The sequence below is a fragment of the Aulonocara stuartgranti genome (genome assembly GCF_965226115.1).
Source record: "Aulonocara stuartgranti genome assembly, chromosome: 14".
In the NCBI taxonomy this organism is placed as follows: Eukaryota; Metazoa; Chordata; class Actinopteri; order Cichliformes; family Cichlidae; genus Aulonocara; species Aulonocara stuartgranti.
This window is the reverse complement of record NC_138950.1, coordinates 35,995,669-36,023,603: the sequence shown is the minus strand read 5'-3', so window position 1 is coordinate 36,023,603 and position 27,935 is coordinate 35,995,669. Positions and strand designations below refer to the sequence as shown.

At 41.4% G+C, this 27,935-nt stretch overlaps 1 protein-coding gene across 9 annotated transcripts in view; it reads right to left on the bottom strand.

Moving 5' to 3' along the window:
- Window positions 1-27,935, bottom strand: part of fat3a (FAT atypical cadherin 3a) — a 179,533-nt gene that overhangs the window by 62,132 nt on the left and 89,466 nt on the right. For 7 of the 9 annotated variants that reach the window (XM_082502087.1, XM_082502088.1, XM_082502091.1 and 4 more), the window contains 5 exons: window positions 24,726-24,865; window positions 12,459-12,734; window positions 11,839-12,049; window positions 8,992-11,720; window positions 7,504-8,875 (listed from right to left, as the gene is read on the bottom strand). In XM_082502087.1, coding sequence (XP_082358213.1) covers window positions 7,504-8,875; window positions 8,992-11,720; window positions 11,839-12,049; window positions 12,459-12,734; window positions 24,726-24,865 — 4,728 coding nt within the window. Of the gene's footprint in view, window positions 1-7,503; window positions 8,876-8,991; window positions 11,721-11,838; window positions 12,050-12,458; window positions 12,735-24,725; window positions 24,866-27,935 lie in introns of those variants that run through there. The other 2 variants (XM_082502094.1, XM_082502095.1) reach the window with 2 other exon arrangements.

Genomic DNA, 27,935 nt, shown 5'->3' with positions numbered 1-27,935 from the left:
TTTTTTTCCTTCTCTTTTCTTTCACTGCTGTGATCGCCTACTTCCCCACTCACCTATAAACACCCTCTATTTCTGCATATTCACACACCACGATCACGCAAAAAACATGCGCTCAACGGCAGCACATTTACAACAGCCTCACAGCACACACAGACTTATAGGACACACACGCAAGCCACGCTTGTTCATATTAGTGAATATACACACACATAGTCAGACTTATGGAGCCTCTCACCACACATTTTGTTTTCTCTTTCTATTTACAAACAATTTTCTTCGTCTAAACGAAACACCCAGCGTACATCATTAGACATACACACACAATTATGGGCACACTAAGGTTTGTCACATGGAATGTAAATAGAGCTGGTACCAGAGAAAAAATGTTAAAGATATTTAACCAGCTTAAAAAACTACAGGCAGATGTTGTTTTATTATAAGAGACTCACAGACCTGTCACAGGTTTAAACGAACTTAAAACACCTGAGTTTCCTAATGTGTTTGCAGCCTGTTATAATTCTAGACAAAGGGGAGTAGCAATTTTTATACATAAAAATGTTAATTTTATAGTACTCGATACAGTTATAGATCCAGAGAGTAGATTCCTTATTATTAAATTATCAGTATTTAACAAAAAGCTATGTATTGTAAGTATATATGGTCCAAATGTTGATGAATCCTCATTCTTCCACGGATTTTTTAGTGCACTCTATGATGATTTGATTGCACACTTGATTGCACACTTATTCTTGGAGACGACCTCAACCTTGGACTAAATGAAGAAATGGATAGGCCCAACACAACAGGAACTAAGCGCAATTGGCAGTCCACAAATATAATCGAACAGTATATGAGCAACTTTGGCCTTTGCGATGCATAGCGCTCCCTTCACTCCAACAGTAAGGAATATTCTTTCTTCTCACATGTCCATCACTCCTACTCTGGTCTAGATTATTTCCTAGTCAGCAGCTCACTGCTGAGTGATATTTCAGACACTGAGATTCACCCTATAGCTGTCAGTGATCATGCTCCTGTATCTTTAACACTAATACATAAGAAGAACGCTACACCAAGTAAAAACTGGAGATTCAATACATCGCTGCTCAAAGATGAAGACTTTATTAAATATTTTAAAGAGTGGACTTCATATTTAGACTTTAATGACACTCCCGGAACATCGGCTTCTGTTCTATGGGAAGCAGGGTAAGCTGTGATGAGAGGTAAAATAATTTCTTTCTCCATCCATCCATCCATCCATTCGCTACCGCTTATCCTTTTCAGGGTCGCGGGGGGCGCTGGAGCCAATCCCAGCTGTCATAGGGCGAGAGGCGGGGTACACCCTGGACAGGTCACCAGTCTGTCGCAGGGCTAACACACAAGGACAGACAACCATTCGCACTCACGTGCCACACCTAGTGGCAAATTGCCACACCTAGTGGCAATTTGGATTATCCAATTAACCTATCCCCACAAACTGCATGTCTTTGGACGGTGGGAGGAAGCCGGAGTACCCGGAGGGAACCCACGCAGACACGGGGAGAACATGCAAACTCCACACAGAAAGAACCCGGCCTGATGGTGGAATTGGACTCAGGACCTTCTTGCTGTGCGGCAACAGTGCTAACCACCGTGCTGCCCTATAATTTCTTTCTCATCACACAAAAAGAAAGAATAAAACAAAAATATTAAGGAACTAGAAAAAAATAAATAAATAAAAAACAACTATATGTGCTGATAAAGATTTATCTGGAAACACAATATATGACCCTGGAAGAATAAACAACATTTTTAGGGATTTCTATGAAACTCTATATTCACCACAAATAAACCCATCTAAAAATGAAATTGATCAGTTTCTTGACAACGTAACTCTTCCAAAATTACTAGACAGTCAAGCAATGGCACTGGATTCGCCACTGACGCCAGGTGAACTCCAGGAAGCCCTGGTAAGTATGCCCAATAATAAGGCTCCAGGTTCAGATGGCTACCCTGCAGAATTCTACAAAGAATTCTGGACAATTTTGGCACCAGTATTCCACGGAATGTTGCAGGAAATCAAGGAAAGTGGCAGACTACCACCAAATATGAATTCTGCCAACATTAGTCTCCTGCTAAAACCAGGCAAAGACCCTTTATTTCCCTCAAGCTATCGTCCAATATCCCTTATAAATGCAGACCTCAAAATAATCTGCAAAGCCCTCTCAAAAAGATTAGAGAAGATAACCCCCTTTTTAATTCATCCTGACCAAACTGGTTTCATAAAAGGTAGGCACTCATCAACAAATGCACGTAGATTACTTAATTTAATAGACTACCCATACAGTAAAAACATTGAAACCACAATATTATCTCTAGATGCAGAAAAAGCGTTTCACAGAGTTAACTGGAAATTTTTATTCGCAACTTTACACAAATTTGGTTTTGGAAACTCTTTCATAAACTGGCTAAGAATATTATATAATTCACCAACAGCTTGTGTCAGAACAAATGACCAGACATCCTCCAGTTTCTGTCTCCTGAGGGGCACCAGACAGGGATGCCCACTCTCCCCCTCACTTTTTGCAATTTTTATCGAAACACTAGCAGCAGCATTTAGACAGGTTACAACAATTAAGGGCATAAAATGTAAGAACGTAGAACATAAAATCAGTCTCTATGCGGATGATTTGTTGCTTTTTCTCCAAAACTCACAAACCAACCTTTATTAGAGTAATTACCTCAGAAACTGGTTTTCAAGAGTTTCAGATTATTCAATTAACTGGTCAAAATCTACAGTTCTTCCAATTAACTGCTCCTTCCATAATTCTTCTTCTGCCCCACTACAATCTGGAAATATTAAATATTTAGGTATTAATGTCTCTCCTAAGCTTTCAGACTTAACTAAATTAAACCACATCCCACTTCTAAAGAAAGTAGAAGGCGATCTGACTAGATGGAAATCTCTACCCATATCACTCATGGGAAGGGTCGCCACTATAAAAATGATGATCTTGCCAAAAATAAATTACTTATTTTTAATGATCCCGAACAAACCATCACAAGATTGGTTCAGATCTCTGGATTCGCATATGGGCTGCCCTTGCTAGCAAGAAGTTCTGTGTGTTTCTCTTCTCTGAGTCTCTACTGAAGAAGTGCTTTAGAGTATATCTCTTAACACTATCCCTCAGTCATGTCTGTCCCGTCTGTAACAACTGAAAATAAAATAAAATAAATAATAACAACAAAGGTCGATCAAATGGACCAATACGGCAAGGTCGTGATGATCCATTTGGCAAAGTAAATCCACTGGATATCCTTGTTGGTCTTCAGACAACAATTCTGACGGCTAAAAAACCAAATGGGACAGACGAAAAAAAAGAAAAAAAGAAATTAGGGTGGGAAACTGCAAAAATGCCCCACCAGAGCAAGAGGCAGAGATGGGCCATCAGCAGCCCTCAACGGTAGGGAAGATTTGGGACCACACATCTCGGCGATACCATGCCAGCAGGAGGAGGGAGCCCAACTCCACCAGAGGTGGTCATTAATTTATTTAACCTTCATTGAGACTCAATGTCTCATTTACAAGAGAGACAAACAAAATAAAATAACAATAAAACAATAAAATAGGAATAAAATGACAAAAATAAAAATTATCTCATGTTTAAACAGTTACTGGAAAAACAAGAACAAATTCACAATTATGATTTCACAAAGGCATTTGTACATCTTTTAAACTCTGCAAGTGAAATCTACTGAGAGAGCTGTAAGTCTTTCTGTAATGTAATCCATGGAAACGGGGCAGAAAAGAAGAATGTCTTCTTTCCGAGTTCTGTACGAACTGATGCAACGCTCAATGTAATTAAGTCTTGAGACCACAAACTATGACTAAAATCTTTAAGTAACATGTAATAGGAGGGCAGTAAACCACAAATAGCAAGGCCAATAAGGACCAGTCAACCAGATAGAGTCCAAAAGATGGAGAGAATGAGCAGAGCTAGTTAGGAGGGGTAAAAAGGTGGTAGCAAGATGCCTTTTCCTTGGAGTGAAAGTGAAACACAAATTAGCAATGATTTTGGAAAAAAGAAAAAAGTTTATTTAACAGATGAGCAATATGTAGCTTACAGGAAAGATTATCACCAATCACAAACACCCAAGTATTTGTATGAGGTCACAGGTTCAATAGAAATGCCGGGTACAAGAGAGTGAAGTACTGCAGACATGCACTTTCTATTTCAGAACAACATGACCTTGGTTTTATTTGTATTTAAAACCAGTCAGAGCTGACACAGCTGTGACTGTATACAATCAAAAGCTAGCTGTGACTGTTCAGAAACCATCTTGATGGTATGAGCATTTGCCCTCCTAATGGAGGCATTGAACCAATTACAAAACTTACGAAAACATAGCCAATCGTCATTAGTCAGACTTTCTCGCAGTAGCCCACGTCTGGTTGCTCTTATGTAGGAGAATGGCCAATGGAAATATCTCCATGCTAAATTGGAATTGTAATACGACCCCAGTTAAATCACCCACAAACCTATTTGGCATACTAGTTTAAAAAAGTGTTAATAAGAGATGATTTATCTGGTGATTTGGGATTAAGGCTTTGAATATTTTGTTTAAAGTTTAAAGATAAACAGTGTGCCATCAGACGAAGAAGAAAGTCAGTCCCAATTAAAATCATTTATTTCATTAAAATGCAGTTCAGATAAAAGTCAAATTGGAGAAGGCTCTGCGCAGATAGTGGCCAATAGTAGCCAACCACAGCCATAGACTGATTTCCAAACAGGTTAATTACTTAGGTCCGTAATTTCAAACTGCGTAGGTGCAGATCTTCAAAACTTGAGCAGCTTCCCAAGACTTCTCTGGAACAGTCAGAATTCAATCATATCCATTTTGTTTTTTTTGTTTTTTTTTGTTTTTTTTTTATCTGCTGGTGTATCACATACAGCCAGGGGCTGAGGGTTAGGCTAAATACCCCCCCAAAAAATGAAAGCATCATTATTAGACACTTGCATATAAAGTTTCTGGGAAACAAACAACTATAAGAACTAGTATTAAAGGCTGACAACAGAGAGAATGACAATGCTATCAGCTGTTGTTTGTGGGTTTATTTCTGACTTTTACAGTTTGATGCAGAGAATATCAAGTAAAGTTAGAGGCCACTTGTTTTTAAAGTTGTGTAAGGAATGGAGCGTGTGGAAGAGGATCCAAAGGCAGATTATGTTAAACAAAAAAAACCTGATACTTCTATAGCACCATTCTATTCAGTTGAAAATTTAAACCATTTTCTACTGCAGACCTTACTCAGCCAGTCACACCTACATTCACACAGCACATTTATCATCTACACCTAAACGCATACTTTCTTGTGCTCATATGCCAAGTAGAGGCAATGGGCTCAGTATCTTGCCCGAGGTTACTTGAGTGTGTGGATTCCACCATTGGTAGATAACCCTCTCTATCACATGACCCACAGTTGCCCTTATGAAGCTTCCATATATATTTTATTGTAATGGTTGGATGTGACAGTGTAGTTGATGTGGGTTACAAAAGCTTTTCAACACAATCTAACCAGTGTCACTCAGGGAGAAAACACAGGAAATGTCAGTAATCACATCCAGTATAAAGTATGTAAGATTTGGCAGTGCTCTAGCTGACATTGTGATTTATAGTACTGGAGCTCCAGAAAGGGCTGCACTGTTTCAATTCCTGTTCACTTATTACACTTCAGACTTTCAGTACACCTCCAGGACCTCCTCTACAGAAATATTCAGATGATTATGCAGTAGGTTGAAAATATGTGTGATATGCAGGAGGAGAGTATTAGTAGAAGATTTTGTGGAATGGTCAGAGATATATCATCTGCTTTTGAATGGGTATAAGACCAGAGAAAGACCAACCTCCGAAAGAGTACAACTAGATGGTCCATGACTATCCTGAGACAGAATGTCAGTGTGGTGTACATAAGAGTACAAGTCCACAACGACAACAGACTGAACTAGACAATGAACAGATACAAGCAGTTAAGGAGCTGACTCTAAAGTTTTGAAGTTGAATGTTGCATTTGAAATTACATGATGATGCAGAAATTACATACAATCACAGAGTGAATAAGGTGATTGAGGAAGAAATACTGTATCATGACATAGTGACTCATGGGAAGCCTAAGCCTATTGCAGTGTAACAAAGGAAAGATTCGGTGTCACCAGATCCAGTTCAAACTACATTGTTTAGCAAAAGGGAAGTTTTGGTAATGGACTGGTTTTTATATAACGATTTTCTGCTCTACCTCAGCACTCAAAAAGGCTTTATACAAACTATTTTCTAAATGTCAGAAAATAGTGTTTTCTAACATTTACACACATTCACACTCCAGTGCATGCATTACAGGGGTTAGTATCTGGCTCAAGGATATTTGGTATGCACACTGAAGCATCCAGGAATCGAACCACCAAACTTCCAATTAGTAAATGACTTGCTCCATCCTCCTGGGCTACAATCACACCAATTTTTAAACCTAGTCTTTAAAGTCGACAAGGTGTCCATTTCCTGAATCAAAACTGGTGCGTCTTACACAGAAGAAGGGCCCATAAGCCAAAGGCTCTGCCTTATGGTATTATGGGTCGTTGTTGGGGTTTTCACTGTATTATTTTAGGGTTCTTTACCTTACAATATAAAGGATCTTTAGGGAACAGTTCTTGTGATTTGGCGCTATATAAAGGAAATTCTATTTCATTTATCAAAATTGGCAAAAATTACGGAAAGTAATAATAACTCAATTGCATATTCTATAAAGATTTATGGTTAAGGCGATTTAATGAATTTTAAATGTATCTAATTATAGTATGTTGTTTTTTTCCTGTAGCTCACTGCCTGTTGATCAGCCAAATCACTATGTTTAATCAGACATGCACTTGGAGAGCAATCATTATCCATACTCTATAGTCATTTATGAATATTTTACATTTGATCTGCAGATTTGGACCTTATTCATACAAAGAATATCCCAGGCTGACTTCAAGAAACATTGAAAGATGGTATTTGTTTCCTGAATCCCACAGTAAGAGTCTACTATCTTTTGATCAGTGAAATGAAAATCAATATCACTCCAGTTTTTGCTTCTCTTCATTGTTGTTGTTTTGCATTTTGTTTTAAATTTTGTTTATTTATTTATTTTACATTCTTATTATTTATTTATTTATTTTACTGTGAAACACTTTGTGATTTTTTTCGGTAAAAAGTGCTATATAAATACATTTTACTTAAGTTTTTGCTCAAAAAGAGGCTGGAGAGATCGCTTGATTGTTGCAGGTTTCTCTGTATGTTATTTACACCTGACAGTGTAAAATACTTAGTGACAACTGCTGTTGTGATTTGGCGCTATAAAAACAAAGTGCTCTGAATTGAATTACCTAACGTCAATTGTTGATTTAATTAATAGATGTATTTAAGTTTTTAACCATCAAGATTAATCTGTTATTCCTTAACAATGCAGTAAAAAATATTTGCCTTGGGACTTACCAGTGATGTGATAGCTGACTTGACGGTTGAAGGCAGAGCTATCATCATCTCTAGTTATCAGCACAGCCACAACCTCTCCTGGGCGGTCACTCTCCTGAACAGAACCAAAGATGTGGTTCTCCATGAACCTGGGAGGGTTGTCATTGATGTCTGACAATGAAACTGTGACAGTGGTTGTACTGGAAAGAGTCAGGGTCTCCCCAAGGTCTGAGGCCACCACTGTAAAAGTGTACGAGGGACTAGTTTCATGATCCAGGTCTTTGTGTGTAGTGATCCAACCAGTATTGCTGTCAATGCTAAAAGTGCTGACCAGTGTGTCTGAATCCTCTTTTAACTGGATTAATGAACCAAGTTTATATGTTACCTGGCCATTTGCTCCAGAATCTGGGTCTCTTGCTTGAACTTGAATGATTCTGGTTCCAACTGGCATTCCTTCCATAATGGTGGTATCATATGAGTTGGCCTCAAAAGCTGGTTTGTTGTCATTCAAATCCAATACCTTGACTTCAACTTCAACACAACTCACCGAATCAAGCTTAGCCTGTTGTGCCGTGGCAGTGACTTTGAAGTAGTATCCTTTGATCACCTCGTAGTCCAAAGGCTTATCAAGTTTGATCACTCCAGTATGCTTTTCCACCACAAACACACCATCATGGTTGTTTTCACCAGCCTCTCCATTAACCAGGGCAAAAGTAGTAGAGAGTGATGTAAATTCAAGAGGAGCGTTGAGGTGAACTGTTCCTATGACTGAACCAATAAGAGTGTTCTCTGGTGTATTGAATAAATAATGATATTGGCTAAAGGATGGAATAAAAGTCTCTGGAGAAAGAACGTGGATATAGACAGATACTAGAGAGTGTCTGACTGGATTTCCTCCATCAACAGCCTTCACAAAGAAAGATAATACAGAATTTCTGAAATGGCTGAAACTGCCTTTAGTCACCATCCATCCATTGTCCGGGTCTATCTCCAAAATGTCTACCACTGGTACATTTGCCTCACTGTAAAGTGAATATGTCACTTTAGCATTAATGCCATGATCAGGATCATGGGCCTGAATCTGTGTCACCAAAAAACCTTGAGCCACATCAGATTTCACTGAAGCTCGATACTCTGTGGCACGGAAACAAGGTGCATTATCATTATCGTCCAATAGAGTAACTTGTACTGTACAGTAAGAGACTTGTCCACCTAAATCTTGGGCCGCCACTGTGAGAACAATGTCTTTGTTAGCTGGATCCTCACGATCAAGTTTTTCTGTGGTGTAGATCTGACCATTTGCATCGATGCTAAACTTGTCCTTACCAACATCATTCACAAAGGAATAAGTTATGAGCCCAAACTCTCCTGGGTCTGCATCTGTTGCCTTGACCTGAAATGAAAATTTTGATCACCCTTATCAATTCAGAAAAATACTTTATAGCTACTTAATATACTTAATGTTATTTCTTTTTAATGTATAATTTAATGAATCCTTACTGCACCTACCTGTATAACTTTGGTTCCCACAGCAGCATTCTCTCTTAGCTCCGCCTCATACATATTCTGTCCAAACACTGGACTATGCAGATTGGCCCTCCACACTTTTACATGAACTTGTGCAGTGCTGGTGAACACCCCATCAGATACTGAAACATTGAGACTATAGGCAGGCTCCATTCTTTGCTTACGGTGGCTGGACAGTGTGATTATCCCTGTCTTTTTTTCTATTGCAAAATTCCTTTTTTCATTTCCTGATAAAATACTGTACTCCAACTTGTCAAAATCTGAGCTGTCTGCATCAGATGCCTGGACACAGGTTATAAAGTGACCCCTTGTTGCCAACTCATTCACATATGCCTCATAGAGCAGCTGGTTGAAAACTGGAGGATTGTCATTTATGTCATTCAACATGACTGTCACAGACACTTCGCTACTCAGTGGTGGAAAACCATTATCAGTTGCCCTGACAATAAAGTCATATTTTTGGAGTAGTTCATGGTCTAGCATACGAGCTGTCAGGATTAATCCACTGCTACTGTCAATATGAAAGTACTCTGTATTATTACGTGAATTCGAGAAGATCTGGTAGCGGACAACATTGTTTTTCTCTGAATCTTTGTCTGTGGCAACTACTTGGAGTGCTGGCGTTCCAATCATGGCTGTTTCAGATAAAACTACCCTGTAGGTCATTTTCTGGAAGATAGGTGGATTATCGTTGACATCCTGGACAAACACATCTACATCAACCTCAGCATGGGCACCAGTAAGATAGTCTGTGGCTCTAACAGTCAGGTGGTAAGATGATGTTGCCTCAAAATCCAAAGCATGGATGACACTTATGACTCCGGTATCAAAACCAATGTCAAACTGTAGGGATGGATCTCCATCAACAATTGTGTAGATGATGCTTTGTCCTTCAGGGCTTGAGGCATTGATGCCAAGGATAGGTGTGTGCACAGCTACATCCTCATTCACAGCAACAGTATAAAATGATTTGGCAAAAACAGGCATGGCTTTGTTGACTACAGTGATGGGAAACTCTATTGTAGATGAAAGGGGTGGATAACCACTGTCTCTGGCATATATCACCATTCGGTATTCCACATTGGACAAATCAGACTCAAAAGACCTCTTGAGGCTGAGACTACCTGTCTGCCTGTTGATTTCAAAATGACCATGGTCATCTTTGAGATAGTAAGATACTTGCCCATTAATTCCTTTGTCACCATCTACTGCCATGACCCTGAAAATGGGTGATCCTGGTTCAGCTTCTACTTGAACAGCTGCATAATAAGGAAGTCCAACAAACACAGGGGCATTATCATTTATGTCTTCAACTTGGACTCTAACTATGACTCTAGCCACATGGAGAGGGTCATGCTCCTTTCTTGCCTCAACCACCAGTTCATAGAACTCTTGCTCTTCACGGTCAAATGCTATACCTGTGGTCTCGATGACTCCAGATGTTGGGCGAATTTTGAAATGTGTACCAGCATTCAACAAGTTGTACTTTAGTGGTTCATTCAGACGGTTTCCAATAGCATTGACCACAGCTACCTTTGTGATATTCAATATATTCTCTTTAATAGATGAAGAGTAAATACTGTGGGTGAAGCTGAGACCAGAGTCTAGAGCTTCTCTGACAACTATAGTCACCAAAGCCATGCTAGAGAATTTACCATCTGAAACTCTGACACTGAAGCGGAAACGCTCTTTGGAAAAGTTGTTGTTTTTGACTACAATAATTCCACTTGAAGGTTTGATGGCAAAGTGCTGCAGTTCTCCATCAGTCAGAGAGTATATAAGCTCTGTAGTGATGTTTTTGTCAGGGTCTGCAGCTGAAACCTGAAGTGCTTCAACTCCAACATAAGTGGGGAGTAACAGGACTGTTTCATAAGAACTCTGGGTGAAGCGAGGTGGGGAATCATTTGTGTCAATCACTTGTATTGTGACTTCAGTTGGACTTTCTGCTGTCAACTGTGGCGTTCCGTTGTCTCTCACATGTACGTGGAAATGAAAGATAGTAAAGGTTTCATAATCTAAATTAGCAATAGTTCTGATGGAGCCAGTTCCTGAGTCCACGGTGAAGAACATTTTTGCTGTGTCTTCAATAATCTGGTATACCAGCAGTGCATTTTGGTTACGGTCAGCATCAGTGGCTTTTATTACTAGAGGTGAACCATCTAAGTTTAAGACTACACTGTTAATTGGTGCTGCCTCACTAATACTCCCATGGTAGTGAAGCTCCTGGAACACTGGTGGGTTGTCATTATCATCCACTACCTGGATTAACAGAGTAGCATTGGAGGCCATGCCAGCCATGTTAATAGCCTGGACTATCAGTGTGTAAGAAGTTGTAGTCTCATAGTCAAGCGATTTTTGAGTAGTAATCACTCCACTATACTGATTTATCTGAAAAACATGATTGGTATTGCCCTGCTTGATGTCATAATTGAGGGTGGACTGGCTGACAGCACTGACTGTACTGACAGAGGTCCCAACCAATGCATTCTCCATGATTTCAGTCTGATACTCAGGTTGAGGGAACTTTGGACCAGCATTATCAGATAGAGTGACAGCAATCCGCACTATTGTGGTAGTGGAAAGTGGGGGGGAGCCACTGTCAATTACTCTGACAGTGAGAATATAATGGCCTATGCTGGATAGGTCCAGCTCATGCGCAACAGTGATGACACCCAAAACTGGCTCAACTTGGAATGTATTTCCACTGTTTCCTGTTGAAGAGAAAAAAAACAAAAAAAAAACAAAAAAACCCAATAATAGTCAAAATATCAAATTAACGTTCCAACCATGTACATATGTAGGAGCAAGTACTCAGTTGCCATAGCGTACCTGCTTCAATAGAGTAGTGTAGCTCTGCATTCTCGCCTTTATCTTTGTCTAGGGCAGTTACCTGGACTACAGCTGATCCCACTGCTGCTGACTCATATACTGAGCCTTCATACAGAGCACTGGTAAAAATTGGTACGTGGTCATTTACATCTTCCACTTCTATTAGTACACGGACCAAATCTTTTCTGTATGGGAATTCTTGATCCTTTACCTGTGGAGAAAATGATTAAACAAACCTAAATATTTTCTTTAATGATATATATAGGATGAAGATATATGATAAGGTCAAAATAATGTCTACAAAAACAAGCCATTAGACTAGAACTGTTACTCCCTCACTTTCCTTAACCACACATATTTCTCCCGTGTTATGTAGTAGTTTAAAAATTAGATATGTAACTTCTAATGATGCAGTGAGATGTGGATACTGGTTTACTGAATGGTGTAATTTGTAAACCATGTAATTAGTCTGCTGATGTCACCAAAAGGTAGTCCAGCCCAAACAGAGGATTACTGTGTGCTTGCATAATTAAAACAGGAAAACTATCTGTATGATGAATACAATTCTATGATACAGACTTTTAGACCAAAAATAACTCATAGATTAAAGTATATCTTACAGTCACAGTGAGAATGTGTCGTGAACAGGCCTCATGGTCAAGCCTCTGAGTAGTGTAGATAGTGCCCTGGGTGGGATGAATGCGGAACAGACCCATGGTGTTTGGGTCTATGGAACTCTGCAGAGAGTAGGTCAACTGTTGATGCTTATCACGGTCAGATGCCTGAACCTGGACCACTTCAGTGTCAGGTGGTGTATCTTCAGAAACAACGACATCATAAGTTGGTTGGAAGAAGATGGGAGCATTGTCATTGCTGTCCATAACAGTAATGTGAATCTGGAACATGAGGGACATTAAAAAGAGAAAAAGGAAAGAAAGAAAGAACACACTTTAAAATTATAGATATAAACTGTTCATCTTAATGACGTCTTCAGAGTTATATAACTCAGAATTAAAGATTTTGCAACTAAACTAAAGCTTGTCAGTTCAAAATTGTTTTTTGAAACACACCACCCTCCACAACAGAATTTTTGAAAGCTGCATATTAGTGGTTTTTGAGTTGAATCTTAAGCACACAATTTTTCCCTTAAATTATCTCCAAATATAATGGCATCATGTGTGCGTGCATGATGCACGCATGACTAGCAGACTAAGCAGACATGGTGCATGACATACAGTTTACACGAGGCAATTTTATTTCTTATATGAATGTTATTTATTTTAACTGACATAAAGAGGATTTTACAAGTGATAATAATAACAACTGTACTGCATTAAAACATTCAAAACCTCTCTGGGTACATCTCAGGCCCTCTAAAGTACGGAGGCATATGTGCTTTGCTCAAATGAGCAGCAATCAGCAGTAATCAACCAAAGTAATTGTTAGTAAAAACTTGAGGAGATGAACAATTTAAACTGGTCTTATTTCCTGAAAAACATCAAAAAATGTCTTGATGCATGCTCAATCACCCAGGTAAGGAAATCACAGAAAGCTGACTCTGTTCACCTGGACATAGGAGAAATAAGTAGGAGAAATGTTTCATTACTCTTTTAAGTGATTTTTTCAATCTCAGCTGACTGCAGGTTTCCTCAGCCTTATAAACAGTACATTCGCATAATAACCAAACCTAGCACCACTGATTAACAATGGGTCATGAGGTCAGTTTCATGATTGTTAATATGCAAATTGTCATGACCATTGATCAATGACCATGAGTACTATTTACAAAGAGTTGGGGAATAGCTCACAGCATTGTATGATAGTGAAAGAGGTACACTTAGGCCCCCTCCTTGATTTAGAGATGGTCTTTCTCTTTTCACATGAATGGCCTCTTGGCAGCTGACCATGTCAGAAGCTTGCCAATCCTGGCAAAAACTAAGAACAGGGGCCCCAGCAGGCCATCTCCCAAGCCACCGTGAGCAGCCCCAAGAATCACCAAGTACCCACTTCCAGGGGGAGGCAGCAATGGCCTGCAGGGAGCGGTAGGGAGGGGAGTTACATCTCGGTCTTCTTTAGCACTAATGATGCTTGTAATAAATGTAGCCTATTTGCAGCTCTGGAGGTCAGGATCAATAAATTGAAGACTCAAATTCGCACCCTTGAAAAACCTGTAGCTTAGCCAGGCCCCTGTAGCCAGTGCAGCCGAAGGTAGCGTGGCTCCTGCCAGCTGTCTCCCAGCAGATTGTCCCCAGTAGCTGGGAAAACAGGATGGCTGGGTGACGGTGAGGAGGAAGCGCAGTCCTAAACAGAAGCCCATGGTACACCACCAACCTGTTCATGTGTTTAACTGCTTTTCCCCACTTGGCAACACTCCTGTCTGTTCTTAGACATGTGAAGCTAGAGACACCACCAACCATAGTTAATTGTCTTCCAGGTGCCAGAGCAGGCGACACTGAGGGAAATTTAAATCTGCTGGCTAAGGGTAAACATAAATTCAGTAAAATTATAATTCAAGTAGGCAGTAATGACACCCGGTTACGTCAATTGGAGGTCACTAAAAGCAGACTAATTAATGTAATAGATGTAATGTAATAGATTATCGCTCCAACTACAAATTCGAAAGTTGTCTCTTTAGACGCAGAGAATTTGACTGGGTAAATTGGAAAAATTTTTAGCAGTTTAAAGCAAATTTGGATTTGGCTCATTCTTCATAAATTGAGTCAAAATACTGTACAGCTCTCCGGATGCATCTGTTAGGACAAATTATGTAACATCCCAAAGCTTCAATCCAAAGAAAGGCACCAGACAAGGCTGCCCACTTTTCCCCTCACTTTTTGTCATTTTCATTGAACCATCAGCAGCAGCAAACTCCCAAAATGTAGCCTGATGGTGCATTACTTTTCCTTAAAAACAGCCAATTGATAATTCAGCCTGGGCAGCACGGTGGCTACACTGATTCTTTGTGTTTTTGATGATGTTCAGTTTGTCACTGGTTCATTAGTATTTTTTTTCCTTCTTTACTCACGAGTTTGCATGTGTGGAGTTTGTGTGGAGTTTGCATGTTCTCCCCATGTTTGCGTGGGTACTCCGGCTTCCTCCCACAAGCGCGAACTCAGAAGAGGGAGCAGTTAAGATAGTTTGGGTGGGCTAGGGCTGTGGCTTGCCTCAGACATAGGCAATTTGTATATTTGTTTGTGAACCTCCATCTGTTTTGTCTTTCAGGATGCATCAGTGGGGGTCATGAGACTGAGTACTGGGCCTTGTCCCCTGTGTCAATCCAGATGGTTGATGTGGACATCACTATAAATACCTCGGAGTACACATAGATAAACACAATAAACTGGACTGGGTTAAAAACACCACTGCACTATACAGGACGGGCCAGAGTCGTCTCTATTTTCTGAGACAGGAGCACGTTCAGTAAGAGACTGAGATTACCCAAAAGCGATTTATATACACTCAACAAAAATATAAACGCAACACCTTTGTTACTGCTCCCATTCCCCATGGGATGGACGTAGAGACCTAAAATTCATTCCAGATACACAATATAACCATCCCTCCCAAACAGTGGTCACAAATCAGTCCAAATGTGTGGTAGTGGGCACATCTGCTATATTGAGATAATCCATCCCACCTCACAGGTGTGCCACATCAGGATGCTGATCTGACATCATGAGTAGTGCACAGGTGTACCTCAGACTGCTCACAACAAAAGGCCACCCTGGAATGTGCAGTTTTGTCTCACAGCAAAATGCCACAGATGCCACAAGCAATGAGGGAGCGTGCAATTGGCATGCTGACAGCAGGAATGTCAACCAGATCTGTCGCCCGTGCATTGAATGTTCATTTCTCAACCATAAGCCGTCTCCACAGGCGTTTCAGAGAATATGGCAGCATATCCAACCGGCCTCACAACCGCAGACCTCGTGTAACCACACCAGCCCAGGACCTCCACATCCAGCAGGTTCACCTCCAAGATCGTCTGAGACCAGCCACCCAGACAGCTGCTGGAACAATTGGTTTGCACAACCAAACAATTTCTGCACAAACTGTCAGAAACCGTCTCAGGGACGCTCAACTGCATGCCCGTCGTCCTCATCGGGGTCTTGACCTGACTCCAGCTCGTCGCCGTAACAGACTTGTGTGGGCAAATGCTCACATTCGATGGCGTCTGGCACGTTGGAGAGGTGTGCGCTTCACGGATGAATCATGGTTCACATTGTTCAGGGCAGATGGCAGCTGAGAATGTCCCAGTTCTTGCATGGCCAGCATACTCACCGGACATGTCACCCATTGAGCATGTTCGGGATGTGCTTGACCGGCGTTTACGACAGCGTGTACCAGTTCCCACGAATATCCAACAACCTCGCACAGCCATTGAAGTGGAGTGGACCAATATTCCACAGGCCACAATTGACAATCTGATAGACTCCATGCGACGATGTGTTGCACTGCATGAGGCAAATGGTGGTCACACCAGATACTGACCGGTTCTGGGTCCCCAGACTTCCAATAGCGCAAAAAACTGCACATTCCAAGGTGGCCTTTTGTTGTGGGCAGTCTGAGGTACACCTGTGCACTACTCATGATGTCAGATCAGCATCCTGATGTGGCACACCTGTGAGGTGGGATGGATTATCTCAATATAGCAGATGTGCCCACTTCCACACATTTGGACTGATTTGTGACCACTGTTTGGGAGGGATGGTTATATTGTGTATCTGGAATGAATTTTAGGTCTCTACGTCCATCCCATGGGGAATGGGAGCAGTAACAAAGGTGTTGCGTTTATATTTTTGTTGAGTGTATATTAAAGCAGTGGTTCTCAAACTTTTCACAATGAGTACCGCGTCATAAAATATATGGCTCTTCCAGTACCACCCTTATGACTGACATTAATGTACAGTAATAAAGGCCTATTTAATACCACATACAGTTTACACGAGGCAATTCTATTTCTTATATGAATGTTATTTATTTTAACTGACATAAAGAGGATTTTACAAGTGATAATAATAACAACTGTACTGCATTAAAACATTCACAACCTTTCTGGGTACATCTCAGGCCCTCTAAAGTACGGAGGCCTATCTCCCTCACCACACTCCCTGCCGGTGGCTGATGCCCTCAGACGTTGGTGTGTTGGTGGTCCTTGTCGTCTGGGGCTGGGCGCTCATGTATGTACCGGCTCACTCCTGGTGGCCGATTGGCGGGGCCGGGTGCCTGTGGCCCGGCTGGTCTCCTTCCGGGGGGTGGGATGCCCTCAGGCCTCTGGGCCTGAAGCTCGGTCCTCTCTGGCACAGCTGGCTGCCGGCAGAGCCCGCGGGCACGCCACTGCAACCCCCTCTGGCCTCTGCTCCGTAGCTGCGGGGTGACCTCTCCTTTGGGGCTCTACTCAGCTCTTCCCAGGAGGGTGGCACGGTTCCCCCCCCCTTTGGTGGTCCTCCTCGGGTCCTTGTACTCTGGGGCCTCTGGATATCTGGGGCCTGGAGCTCCTCCATACCTGCTTCATACCCTGGTGGACAGGGCTATGGCTCCCCCCACTCCCTAGCAGATCGTTACATGGAGAAACCTTTGGAATACAAGCATGCTGATCCACACAGGTGTGCACACAGGTGTACACACGGGTGTTCACAGACGCGGACTACACCTTTCTTGGCTGCTGCCTCAAAGCACATTGTGCGCTGTCTATCTTGCGTGCTGCACAATATCGTTTATTATTTAGTATCTACTGTTATCTACTGCTAGCTAGTTTATTGTGATGGTGCTGTTTTTTTATTATGTTGCTCTTGTGTTGTTTGCTTTCTCTTCTGTTTTTTTCTCCATACAGGTGATCCAGGTGCTTTGTTTGTTTTTCTTTTTTTCTTTCTTTCTTCCCCCCCTTCTCACCGTCTCTTCTCCCCTTTGGTTTTCTTTCTCTCCCTCTCTTTCTTTCATTCTTTCTCCCTGTCCTATCCCCCAGTCATGTCTGTCCCGTTTGTAGCAACTGAAAATAAAATAAATTCATAATTATAATAAAGGTCAATCAAATGGACCAATATGGCAAGGCCATGATGATCCACTTGGTAAAATAAATCCGCTTGGCATCTTTCTTGGCCTTAAGACAACAATTCTGATGGCTAAAGATCCAAACGGGACACAAAAAAAAAAATAAATAAATAAATAAATAAATAAAACATTCACAACAGGTGGGATATCCAATCTTTAAGTGATGACCTGATGAAACCTGCTTCCCGGTCCAAACTACGCTACATTTATTATGGCTGTTGTGTTTTTACCATGTTTTAATGCTTTATATTTTGTTCTATTTAATCTGAACAAGCCCCTAAAAAAGTCAGTGATCACTGCTGGGCTCTCTCGGTTTTTATCTTCACTATTCCTTTTAAAGCTCAGTTTTCAAAACCTTACAATGTAACTACAGCCCAGCCCATGCAGCAGTATATTAATGACTAAACTTATATTGCAGTTGTTCTCCTGACTGAAGTTTGGTCTGTTAACAGCACCCTGCCATGCAATTACATTTGTTCCTAACCATCGGGAACCCTCACTGAGTGGAAAAAAAGTTAGTATTCATCCTCCAGCTTCACTGTGTTTATATTATGCCATAACCACAGTTGTGTAGCTAGCCACTACGCAGCACATCATTATATACCAGCTAGCCAAACTTCAGTAACCCTACAAACGCCACTGCTGTTTAGTTTTCTGTCTTCATTTGTGCCGGAAGTGATAGCAGAGCTGTACTGTACGTTTTAATTTTTGCTGTGGCGATTAAGCTGCCGGATTTTTGGCTTCATGACCCTCCTTCATGGTTTGTGCACGTCGAAACTCAGTTTGCTCTTCGTGGCATTTTGGCCAACGACACAAAATACCATCATGTGTTGCTGGATCTGTTGTTCACCCACCGTGTGATGACCCTCCTCTGGGATCCCCCACCCAAGGGAAATACATCGCTCACAAGGGCTGCTGCTGTGGTGCTACTCCCTCTCCAATGCAGAGCAGGCGAAAAACTCCTCTCTCTCGGGCCTGGGTGATGGTACTGGACTTGAGGTCACGGAGAGCACGTCGTCCTTGCTAGGAACGGATGACGGTGGATTCCTCTTCACTCACGTCTTCCTACAACAGTTGCCGGTGCGAGCTGGCCTCGCCAACTCCCCGCTGCTGGCCGCGAAGGATTACCACTCACTTGCAGAAGAAGTGAATCGCATTCTCCTGGATACTAGGAGCTTCGGCATCCAGGCAAAAGTTCCAGACTCACCGATGGCATCTCCCGCGCCCCCACCGATTCTCCCGGGGGCCTCAAACTCATCAGTGGTGGCCAGTGTTGGGAAGGTTACTTTTAAAATGTATTCCATTACAGAATACAGAATACATGCCCCAAAATGTATTCTATAAGCCGAAAAGTAGCTTTACTTTGTTGTGTGGGTCAACTTTTCTTGCGAGAGACAGAGAGAGGCGTTGAAAGGCTGCTCCAACAGAACTTATTGTTTTCGGAGGAAAACACAAACACGGTGTACAGTCGAGTCTTAATAGCTTACTTACAACTGGGCTCGTCAGGCACTCTTCTTGGCTGAAGTGGTTATTAGAATATTCTTTATTGTCATTGTCACAAGTACAATGAAATTGAAAGATGTTATTATATTTACATGCTTCCAGCTCCCGTTTTTCCTCGATGACAACTCGTACCTTTCCACTCCCCTTTTTCTCCCTCCTCGCACTCACAGACCCATAACGTGTATGGCAGTCCATTCTCCCTGCAACACAGACTACACTGCCCATGATGCTACATTCTTTAGAGCTATGCTTGTAGTATTCTGCCTGTTAGCTTAGCACAACAACAACAACAACAACGAAAAGGCACTCTCTCACCCAGGAAACACACAGTCGCAGAGAGAGAGAGCCTGGAGCCTGGGGCTCGCTCGGGCCTCTTCGGAGGTGGGGTGCCCTCGGCCTCTCGGCCTGGGGCTCGGTCACTCAGGCACGGCTGGCTGCCGGCGGAGCTCACGGGCGCGTCACTGCAACTCCCCCTGGCTTCTGCTCCGCGGCTGCTGAGTGAGCCCTCATCTGGGACTCTCCTCAGCTCTTTCTGGGACAGTGGCGCGGCTGCCCCTCTGTTGGTCTTCCTTGGTCTCTTGTGTTCTGGGGGCCTCTGGATGTCTGGAGTTTTGATCTCCTCCATACCTGCTTCATACCCTGGAGGACGGGGCTGTGGCCCCCCCACACCCTCTAGCAGATCATTACATGAAGGAACCTTTAAAAAAAAAAAAAAAAACAAGCGCGTCCATGCTCACAGGTGTACACACGGGTGATCACACCCACAAACTACACCCGTTTTGGCTCCTACCTCAAAGCACACTGTGTTCTGTTGATCTTATGTGCTGCACAATAATGTTTAATATTTAGTATTTACTGTCATATTCCCATATATCATTGTGATGTTGTTTATTCTATTACTCTTGTTCTCTTCTGCTTGTTTTCTTTTTTCTTTCTCAGCAGGTGATCCAGGTGATTGATATATGCATTTTTTTCTTTTTTTTTTTTTCTGCTCATTCTGTTGGTTTTTGTCTTTTGCCCTTCTCCCCTGTCTCTCTTCTCAGCTGTTTCTCTTTCCCTCTTTCTTTCTCCCCTTCTTTTCCCCAGTCAAGTCTGTCCCGTATTCAGTAAGTGAAAATAAAATGAACAATAAAAGGTGAATCAAATGGACCATTACGGCAAAGCTGGGATGGTCAATTTGGTAAAGTAAATCCGTTGGGCATCTTTCTTTGCCTTTAGACAACAATTCTGATGGCAAAAGAGCCAAACGGGACAGGCAAAAAAAAAGAAAAAAAAAGAATACCACCTTTTTAAACGGTAACTGTAACGGAATACAGTTACTCATATTTTGTATTTTAAATACGTAATGGCGGTACATGTATTCCGTTACTCCCCAACACTGGTGGTGGCTGAGATCGCAGCACGGTGGCACCGTGGAAAAGGGCTGTGTTTTTACAATCATTGTGACAGCGCCATGCCGCTTTTGCACGGAAACAAATCCGCCAGCGCTCCGTAGAGGCCGCGACTGCTGGAAAGGTTACTCTTTATAGAGGAGTCATGCTCGGGGAAACGTTTGCTGGTCGACTCCAGCTCCCAGAAGGGCCTCAGGAACGCTCGTGTTGTCTTTGCATATATATTGCGTATATTATTTAATTTTTTTTTTTTAAAATTGGGGATTTCCCGCACACCACCAGAGAGAGCCCGCATACCACACTTCGAGAAAGACTATATTAGGGCTATTTCTTATATTTTATAAACGTTGTAAGTAGAGCTGGGTGATATGAGATTTTTTCATATCACGATGTTTTTTTCATTTCAGGCGATAACGATATCTATCACGATATAAGCCAAATAACTATATTTGTAAGATTTAAATGTGCCGTTGCTCACAAGTAAAATGTGAAATAATCAGCAGCTTGTTTTTATTTAAATATTTATTTCCCATAATAAGTTCAACAGGGTAGATGTACTTAAGGAACATGAGACCTTTTCAGATAAATAAAGGCAAATATTGCAAACTACACAAAAGGCAGCCGCTAAAGCGTTTAAGTTTCAAAATAGAACAAACGAAACAGACTAAATTGTCAATTCCACTTAGAAACAAAATATTAATTCTAAAAATAAATCTTAGTTTGTTTTACAGAAGAACAGACAAAACTGACTATCTTTTGTCAATATCAAATAAACTGAGAACTAAAAGGAAATTCTCAATCTCTCCTTGTTGTATAGCTTAGCTTTTCAAACAGTTTTAACAGTTACTTTAGTCTGACAAAAGCCGAATGACGAATTAGCGCTTCCAGTCAGAGACTGAGGCTACGTCCACACGTACACAGGTATTTTTGAAAACGGAGATTTTCCGTTTCCGTTTTAAAAAATAATCCCGTCCACACATAAAGGGAGAAATGAAGGAAAACGCTGCTATGAACATGCCAAAGCAGCAGGTGGCGCTAGATTCCTAACCGTGCAGAAATGTTGGCCAATCAGAAGTCTAGAAGCCTCGGTGGGAAAAAGTAAACAAAGCTGGGGCATAGAAGCAGAACCGAGTCGTATGTGTGGAGGGAGAGTAACTGTGTGTATATGTAAGCATTTAAACACTGCAGAGAGTAGAATTAACAGTAACAGTATTGTAGAAATTCATTTCTCCGAAACAATAACGTGGCACACAGTGTGACGCATGCACCAGTTTACTGTATTTCCAGACTTGCTTTCGGCACAATTTACAGTGCACGCTACTCTGTTTTTTGTCAGACTTGAAATAGCCGAAATACCTTCACACTACGGAACTTCTATGGCTCTTCCGTTCGACAATCTCTCCGGCATTGGAACCATCATCTGTTTTCTCTTCGGTCACGCTCGGTTGATTTTTCTAGTCGGCACACTCATTTCCGCCATTATGCGCTGGCTCCATTACCCGCTGGCTGCTTCCCAAACAAACACACGTGCGGCTTGGCATTTGTGCTGTACGTAACAAGTCACGCGACGTGACGCTGCGGCTGTGATTGGTTCGGCTCTGCGCTACTTAATTTGGATCGGCAGACCTTTTTTTTTTTTTTTTTTTTTTTTTAAGAGGACAAGAGCGGCGAGGTCTATCGCGATAGCTTAATTTCTCTATCGAGTAAAAGTTATATCGCGATACATATCGTTATCGTTCTATCGCCCAGCTCTAGTTGTAAGATATTGTATTATTTAATTTGTTCAGTCTGTTATTGTTATTGTCTTGGAGCAACTGTAACCCACATAATTTCCTCGGGTATAATTAAAGTATTCTGATTCTGACCCTTGTTTCTGCCTGTAGTACTGACCGTTGTATGTGAAATATATGGAATGAAGACAAAGTTCCTAAAGCAAACACACTTGGTTGGTGCTAAGTGTGGTCCTGTTCCTTAGGTTGGGGTCATCCTGTAATCTCTTAAAAACTACTTCTACTGCTTTAGTGACTGGAAGACAAGTGAAGAGAGATGTAACATCATACGAGACCATTGTTTCATCTGCCTCCATGATGACATCGCTCACCCTTCTCAACAAAATCCAAGGTGTTCTGGATGTGGTGTTTAGAGCTGCCTACCAATGGGTTGAGGATCAAAACTAAAAACCTTGAGATGTTATAGGTGACCGAGTTGAGCATACAGACAATTGGTCTTAAAGGTACAAACTGTTTATTAGCAAGAGAAGCCTACAGAGAGTCTATGGTGCTCCTCTTGGGAAAGCAAATGTGTTTGACACAACAAAGCATTCAGACCAGATTCTTTGGTTGTGGTCTGAAGGGGTGTTGCACCAAGAACCTCCTTGGGATTGGTTTGGTCAATAGGAAATGGTTGCAGTTACCTGTTGTTTGCATGGAAGATGCTGATTTGTCCACAAATACTTACCATTTACTCTATGAGCTTAAGTACCCGGGCCTCCACCAGATATTCCTAGTCTGTTTTCCAGGTATATCTGGCATTCTTCCTAGCCTACTGACCCAATTCATCACTAGATAGTCATGAGTTGACAGCTCTTTCTCCTTATCCAAATGTCCAAAACAAATGACCTCAGATCAGATAATATATATTTTAAAAAAAACAGATCACTGAAATTTGGCATAAGGTGCTATGATACCAAGTACACCACTTTAGATTCAAACATGGTGTTTTTTATGGCCAACCCATACCTATGACGGAAGTCCAATAAAAAACAAACAAACACAACACTGGTTTATCAGGCTATTCCTCCCAAGCACACCTTTCCAGCTCCATATTTGCACACATGAGTGAAAAAATCTCTTGGGAGAACTATGAATTCCCCAGACAGACTAACTAAAGACTCAAAGAAGGCTGGGAATTCTGAACTATTGTTCTGGGCATGGACAGAGGTAATGTGGTGGTGGTCTTTAGCCAGGGACTTGTGAGTGTCCTCACACCCACCCAGCTACTCTCACCACAGGCCACTCCAGAAAATGATTACAGTCCAGCCATTCTCCAGGAGTATGGTTCCAGAACCCTTACTATACACTGAGGTATATTTATTCGGTAGCACTCCATGTCCTGCACTTGCTCAGATTCCTTCCCCACCAGTGACGTGATGTTCCACATCCCCAAAAACGAATGTATTACAGAGGATACACAGGCCCAGGACTCCACGTTTGTCTACCACCCTGCCTAAGGAATCTATTGTAATCCAAATGTCAGAATTATTATGGAAGGTATTTCTAAATAAGGGGACCAGTCTGAATAGTCTGAATAGAAACACTAATTGTTCTTTTCATTCCTATCCTCTGTAAACCCAGTGGAATGGTAAAATAAAGTTCTTACAACTTACACTTCTTGTCATTACAAACATGATGGGAGTGGAAACTGGTGACATAATCACAACCTCTAACTTACTGGTTTGCATTACTGGACATTTCTGGTAAATGGGTTGGTTCTTATATAGCATTTTTCTACTCTACTGGAGCATTCCAAGCACTTTATAAAACATGTTTCTTTCATTCATACCCATTAATACAAGCACTTTTTTCTCTGCTTTTTCTACCTAAATGCTATCTAACTTTTTTTTTTTTTCTATCTAACATTCATACACATTTACAGTCCTGCTCTACCTCCTGAGCTGCAGCCACCCCAATGTATCACACAATCTTTCTGTTCCATGAATTTACATGTAAATAATTTAGCTGAAATATTTTCATGTCCCTAAACATGATTTTTATCTATCTGGTCATATGTACCAATTCCTATCTGGTGAATATTTTCCAATTTTAAAAGGCAATAAAGTCCACATTTTGAAATTTTTTCCACGTTTTGACACAAGACTGTGCTACAAAATCAGTTGAAATGTACCAAACTGTAGGCAACGCTGAAATAAAGGAAAAGTGGTACCTGGGTATATGCAGTGTTGGTGCCATCTGTAGCCTGCACTGTCATGTTGTAGAAGGAGCACTGTTCAGCATCAAGAGGTTTGGCAATGATGATGGTGCCCACAGTCTTCGCTACATCAAACACACTGTCACTGTTCCCACCTGCACCACAGCACAAATGTCAAGCAAGAAAGGATGGCCAAAAAATGCAGCTCATACCTACTTTGAATGCACACGAGTTATGATGAATATGTGAATAAACACAAAAACCACACAATTTTATTTTGTGGATCAGTGGGTTCCAGTCATGTAAAACATGCGTATGCGTTACTGAGTCCTGAAATGCATGAATTGTTTTTTGGGTTTTTTTTGTACAATCCTAATCAGTAAATTAACCAGTGCAGTGTTGGGATAAGGGCAGAGAACATGACTAGAGACCATTGCCTAAGAGTTTGTGATAGTGCAAAGGAGGAAAGGATGGCTGCTGACAGGTTTAAGCTCTTCCATCACACACAAACACACATCACAAACTCCTATACACCACAGATTACATATAATAATATATAATATACAGCATATGCTATAAAATGCCAATATGAAGCAAGAATCACAGTAACACAGTAAAGCAACAAGCAAAAACACTTTCCATGCTGGTAGTACCCCTCCCTTTTGCTTAGAGTGTGCTGCAGTTTGAGTGTGTTATTGCAAAAATTTCTCATCTATTTTTGTTTTTGGCTATTTTTCCTAGTTTTTGTTTGCTTTGTGAAGTTGGTGGACTAGGGTGTTGGGAAATGGGGGCAGCTGACTAGCAATCATGCCATGAAGCTGGTTCTAGCTGTCAGCTGCTCAGTGGGGGATTATAACGCGCCTGTGGGTGAGTTGGTTGGGTATGGAGGTATGGAATCAATCTCCCAAATGACTAATGCAGTGGCGATGTTTCTGGACAGCACAAATTGTATCAAGTTGTTGACAGCGGTGGAGTGATTAAAGACACCCTCACTCCTGTTCTCTCTCTGGTTAATCCTATTTTGTCACCATCCTGCTCCACCTTTCATCAAGAATGAAGTGTTAGAGGAAGAGTTATCTAGTCTCCTTTAAACTATTTAACTATTTTACCACAAAGAGATAAATAGCGTAATTAAAATTATTGATGTTACATCAAAAGGAAGATCTCACTCAGTCTGGGGAGAGTGAGGGAGATGGCAGTGGCACTGCTGTCACATTTTGTTGCCTTGGTGGCAAAAAGACTTGCAGAGTAGCTGGATTCTAAGGAAGGTTTGCTAGCCCTCAGGCCATCCCTCCATTCTGCAAACCGCCAGATTAAAATATAAGAAATGACACAAATAACAATCAAAGTGCAATCAAAAGAGAGAAAAAGATGAAGGGGATGGACTGACAGTGAACATGTAGAGAAAGGTGAACAGTATTAATTAATATTATATTAAATGCTCATAATTTGCTGACAGATGTATTTATTTTATTCTTATTTTTAATAATTATGATGTGTATTGAATAACCCTCAGCTTTGTTTGCTTGTTGCATATTGTCTCTTTTACCCCAGGAAGGGGTTAAATGAGAATGAAAAATAGAGTAAAAAAAAAAGTAAAGTAAGAACAATAGCAAGCCGGTGGTGAATGGGTGAATGTAGGTATCAAGAGGCTAAGCAAAAGACCAGTGGGGGAAAAAAGGAATGGAGAGATGCAGGTATAACAAAGAAACAAATGGGACAGAGTAGCTGAATCTGTGTGTGTGTGTGTGTGTGTGTGTGTGTGGGGGGGGGGGGGGGGGGGGGGGGGGGGGGAAGTATCATTCTAGTTTTCTAGTTTTTTGTTGTTATTGTTTATTTATCAAATTAATTCAATTTATAGAATGCCAAATCACAACAACAGATACCTCAAGGTGCTTTATATGGCAAGGAAAATGCATTACATTAATACAGTTATATAATACAATCAGAATATCCCTATGGACAAGCACTTTGGTGAGAGTGGGAAGGAAAGACTCCCTTTTAACAGGAAGAAACCCCCAGCAGAGCCAGCCTCAAGGAGGGGCAGCCATCTGCTGCTTTTTGTTTTATTTGGAACATTATGCTTCACCTATGTGTACTTTGCCACCGGCCATTATAAATGGCTCACCTTTAGTTCACCCAAGTTAGTATTAATGGCCCAATGAAGCTTTCTGGAGCATTGGAGCCTATATTGAAAAAAGGGATCATTACTCAAAGCTTTTCACCACAGTCCTCTTTTGTGGCATCTGGTGGCCCAAAATATGAAGAACAGCTTAAATCTACAATTTAAAATTAACTGCTTCATTATGATTCCCCACTCTATACAGCTGAGTTGACAGCCTCTGTTTAATATTATGTGACAATTCTGTCTGATATCAGGCTACCATTGTGGTGCATTGAAGATGTCTTGATGCTCTCTCAATCATCCAGGTAAGTAAACCCCAATAGGCTGATTCTGTTTATCTGGACGTAGCATTTTCAGTGGGAAAAATATTTCGTCACTCATCCAAGTGACTTCTTCAGTCTGAACTGACTGCTGGTTTCCCCAACCTTATAAAAAGTACATTGCATAATGACTGAAACTAGCCCACGCAACAATGGGCTGGGAGGTCAGTTCCTTGATGCAAATTCTCATGACCACTGATCAACAACTACTGGACAGCTGGACATTTGTCAAAGCTAGGAAGTCACCTAAAGAAAGCTCCAGCCAATCCAAGAGAGAAGGACAACTGCTGCCAACACGAAAAACCTGTAGTGATCTCGTACGTGTCAGGAGTATCAGAACAGCTGAAACGCATTTTTTCTAAACACAGCACCTCTGTGATTTTTAAACCCCAAAAAACACTGCGCCAAAAATTGGTCTACCCTAAGGATTGGGTCCCCTGACACAAACAGAGTAATATAGTGTACGTTGTTAAGTGCCAGGAGGATTGCAATGATTTATACATCGGCGAAACCAAAAAACCTCTAGTGAAGCAGATGGCACAACAGAGAAGAGCTTCCTCGTCAGGCCAGGACTCCGCACACCATTTGCACCTACAGGCCAGTGGACACTCTTTCAATGATGAGGATGTACACATCCTGGACAAGGAGGAACGCTGGTTTGAGCAGGGAGTCAAGGGGGGCATTTACGTGAAAAGGGAAAGACCATCTCTGAAATGTGGAGGGGGCCTGAGGGTAGATTTTTCACCATTTTTACAATGCTGTAATTGCAGCCATTTCCCC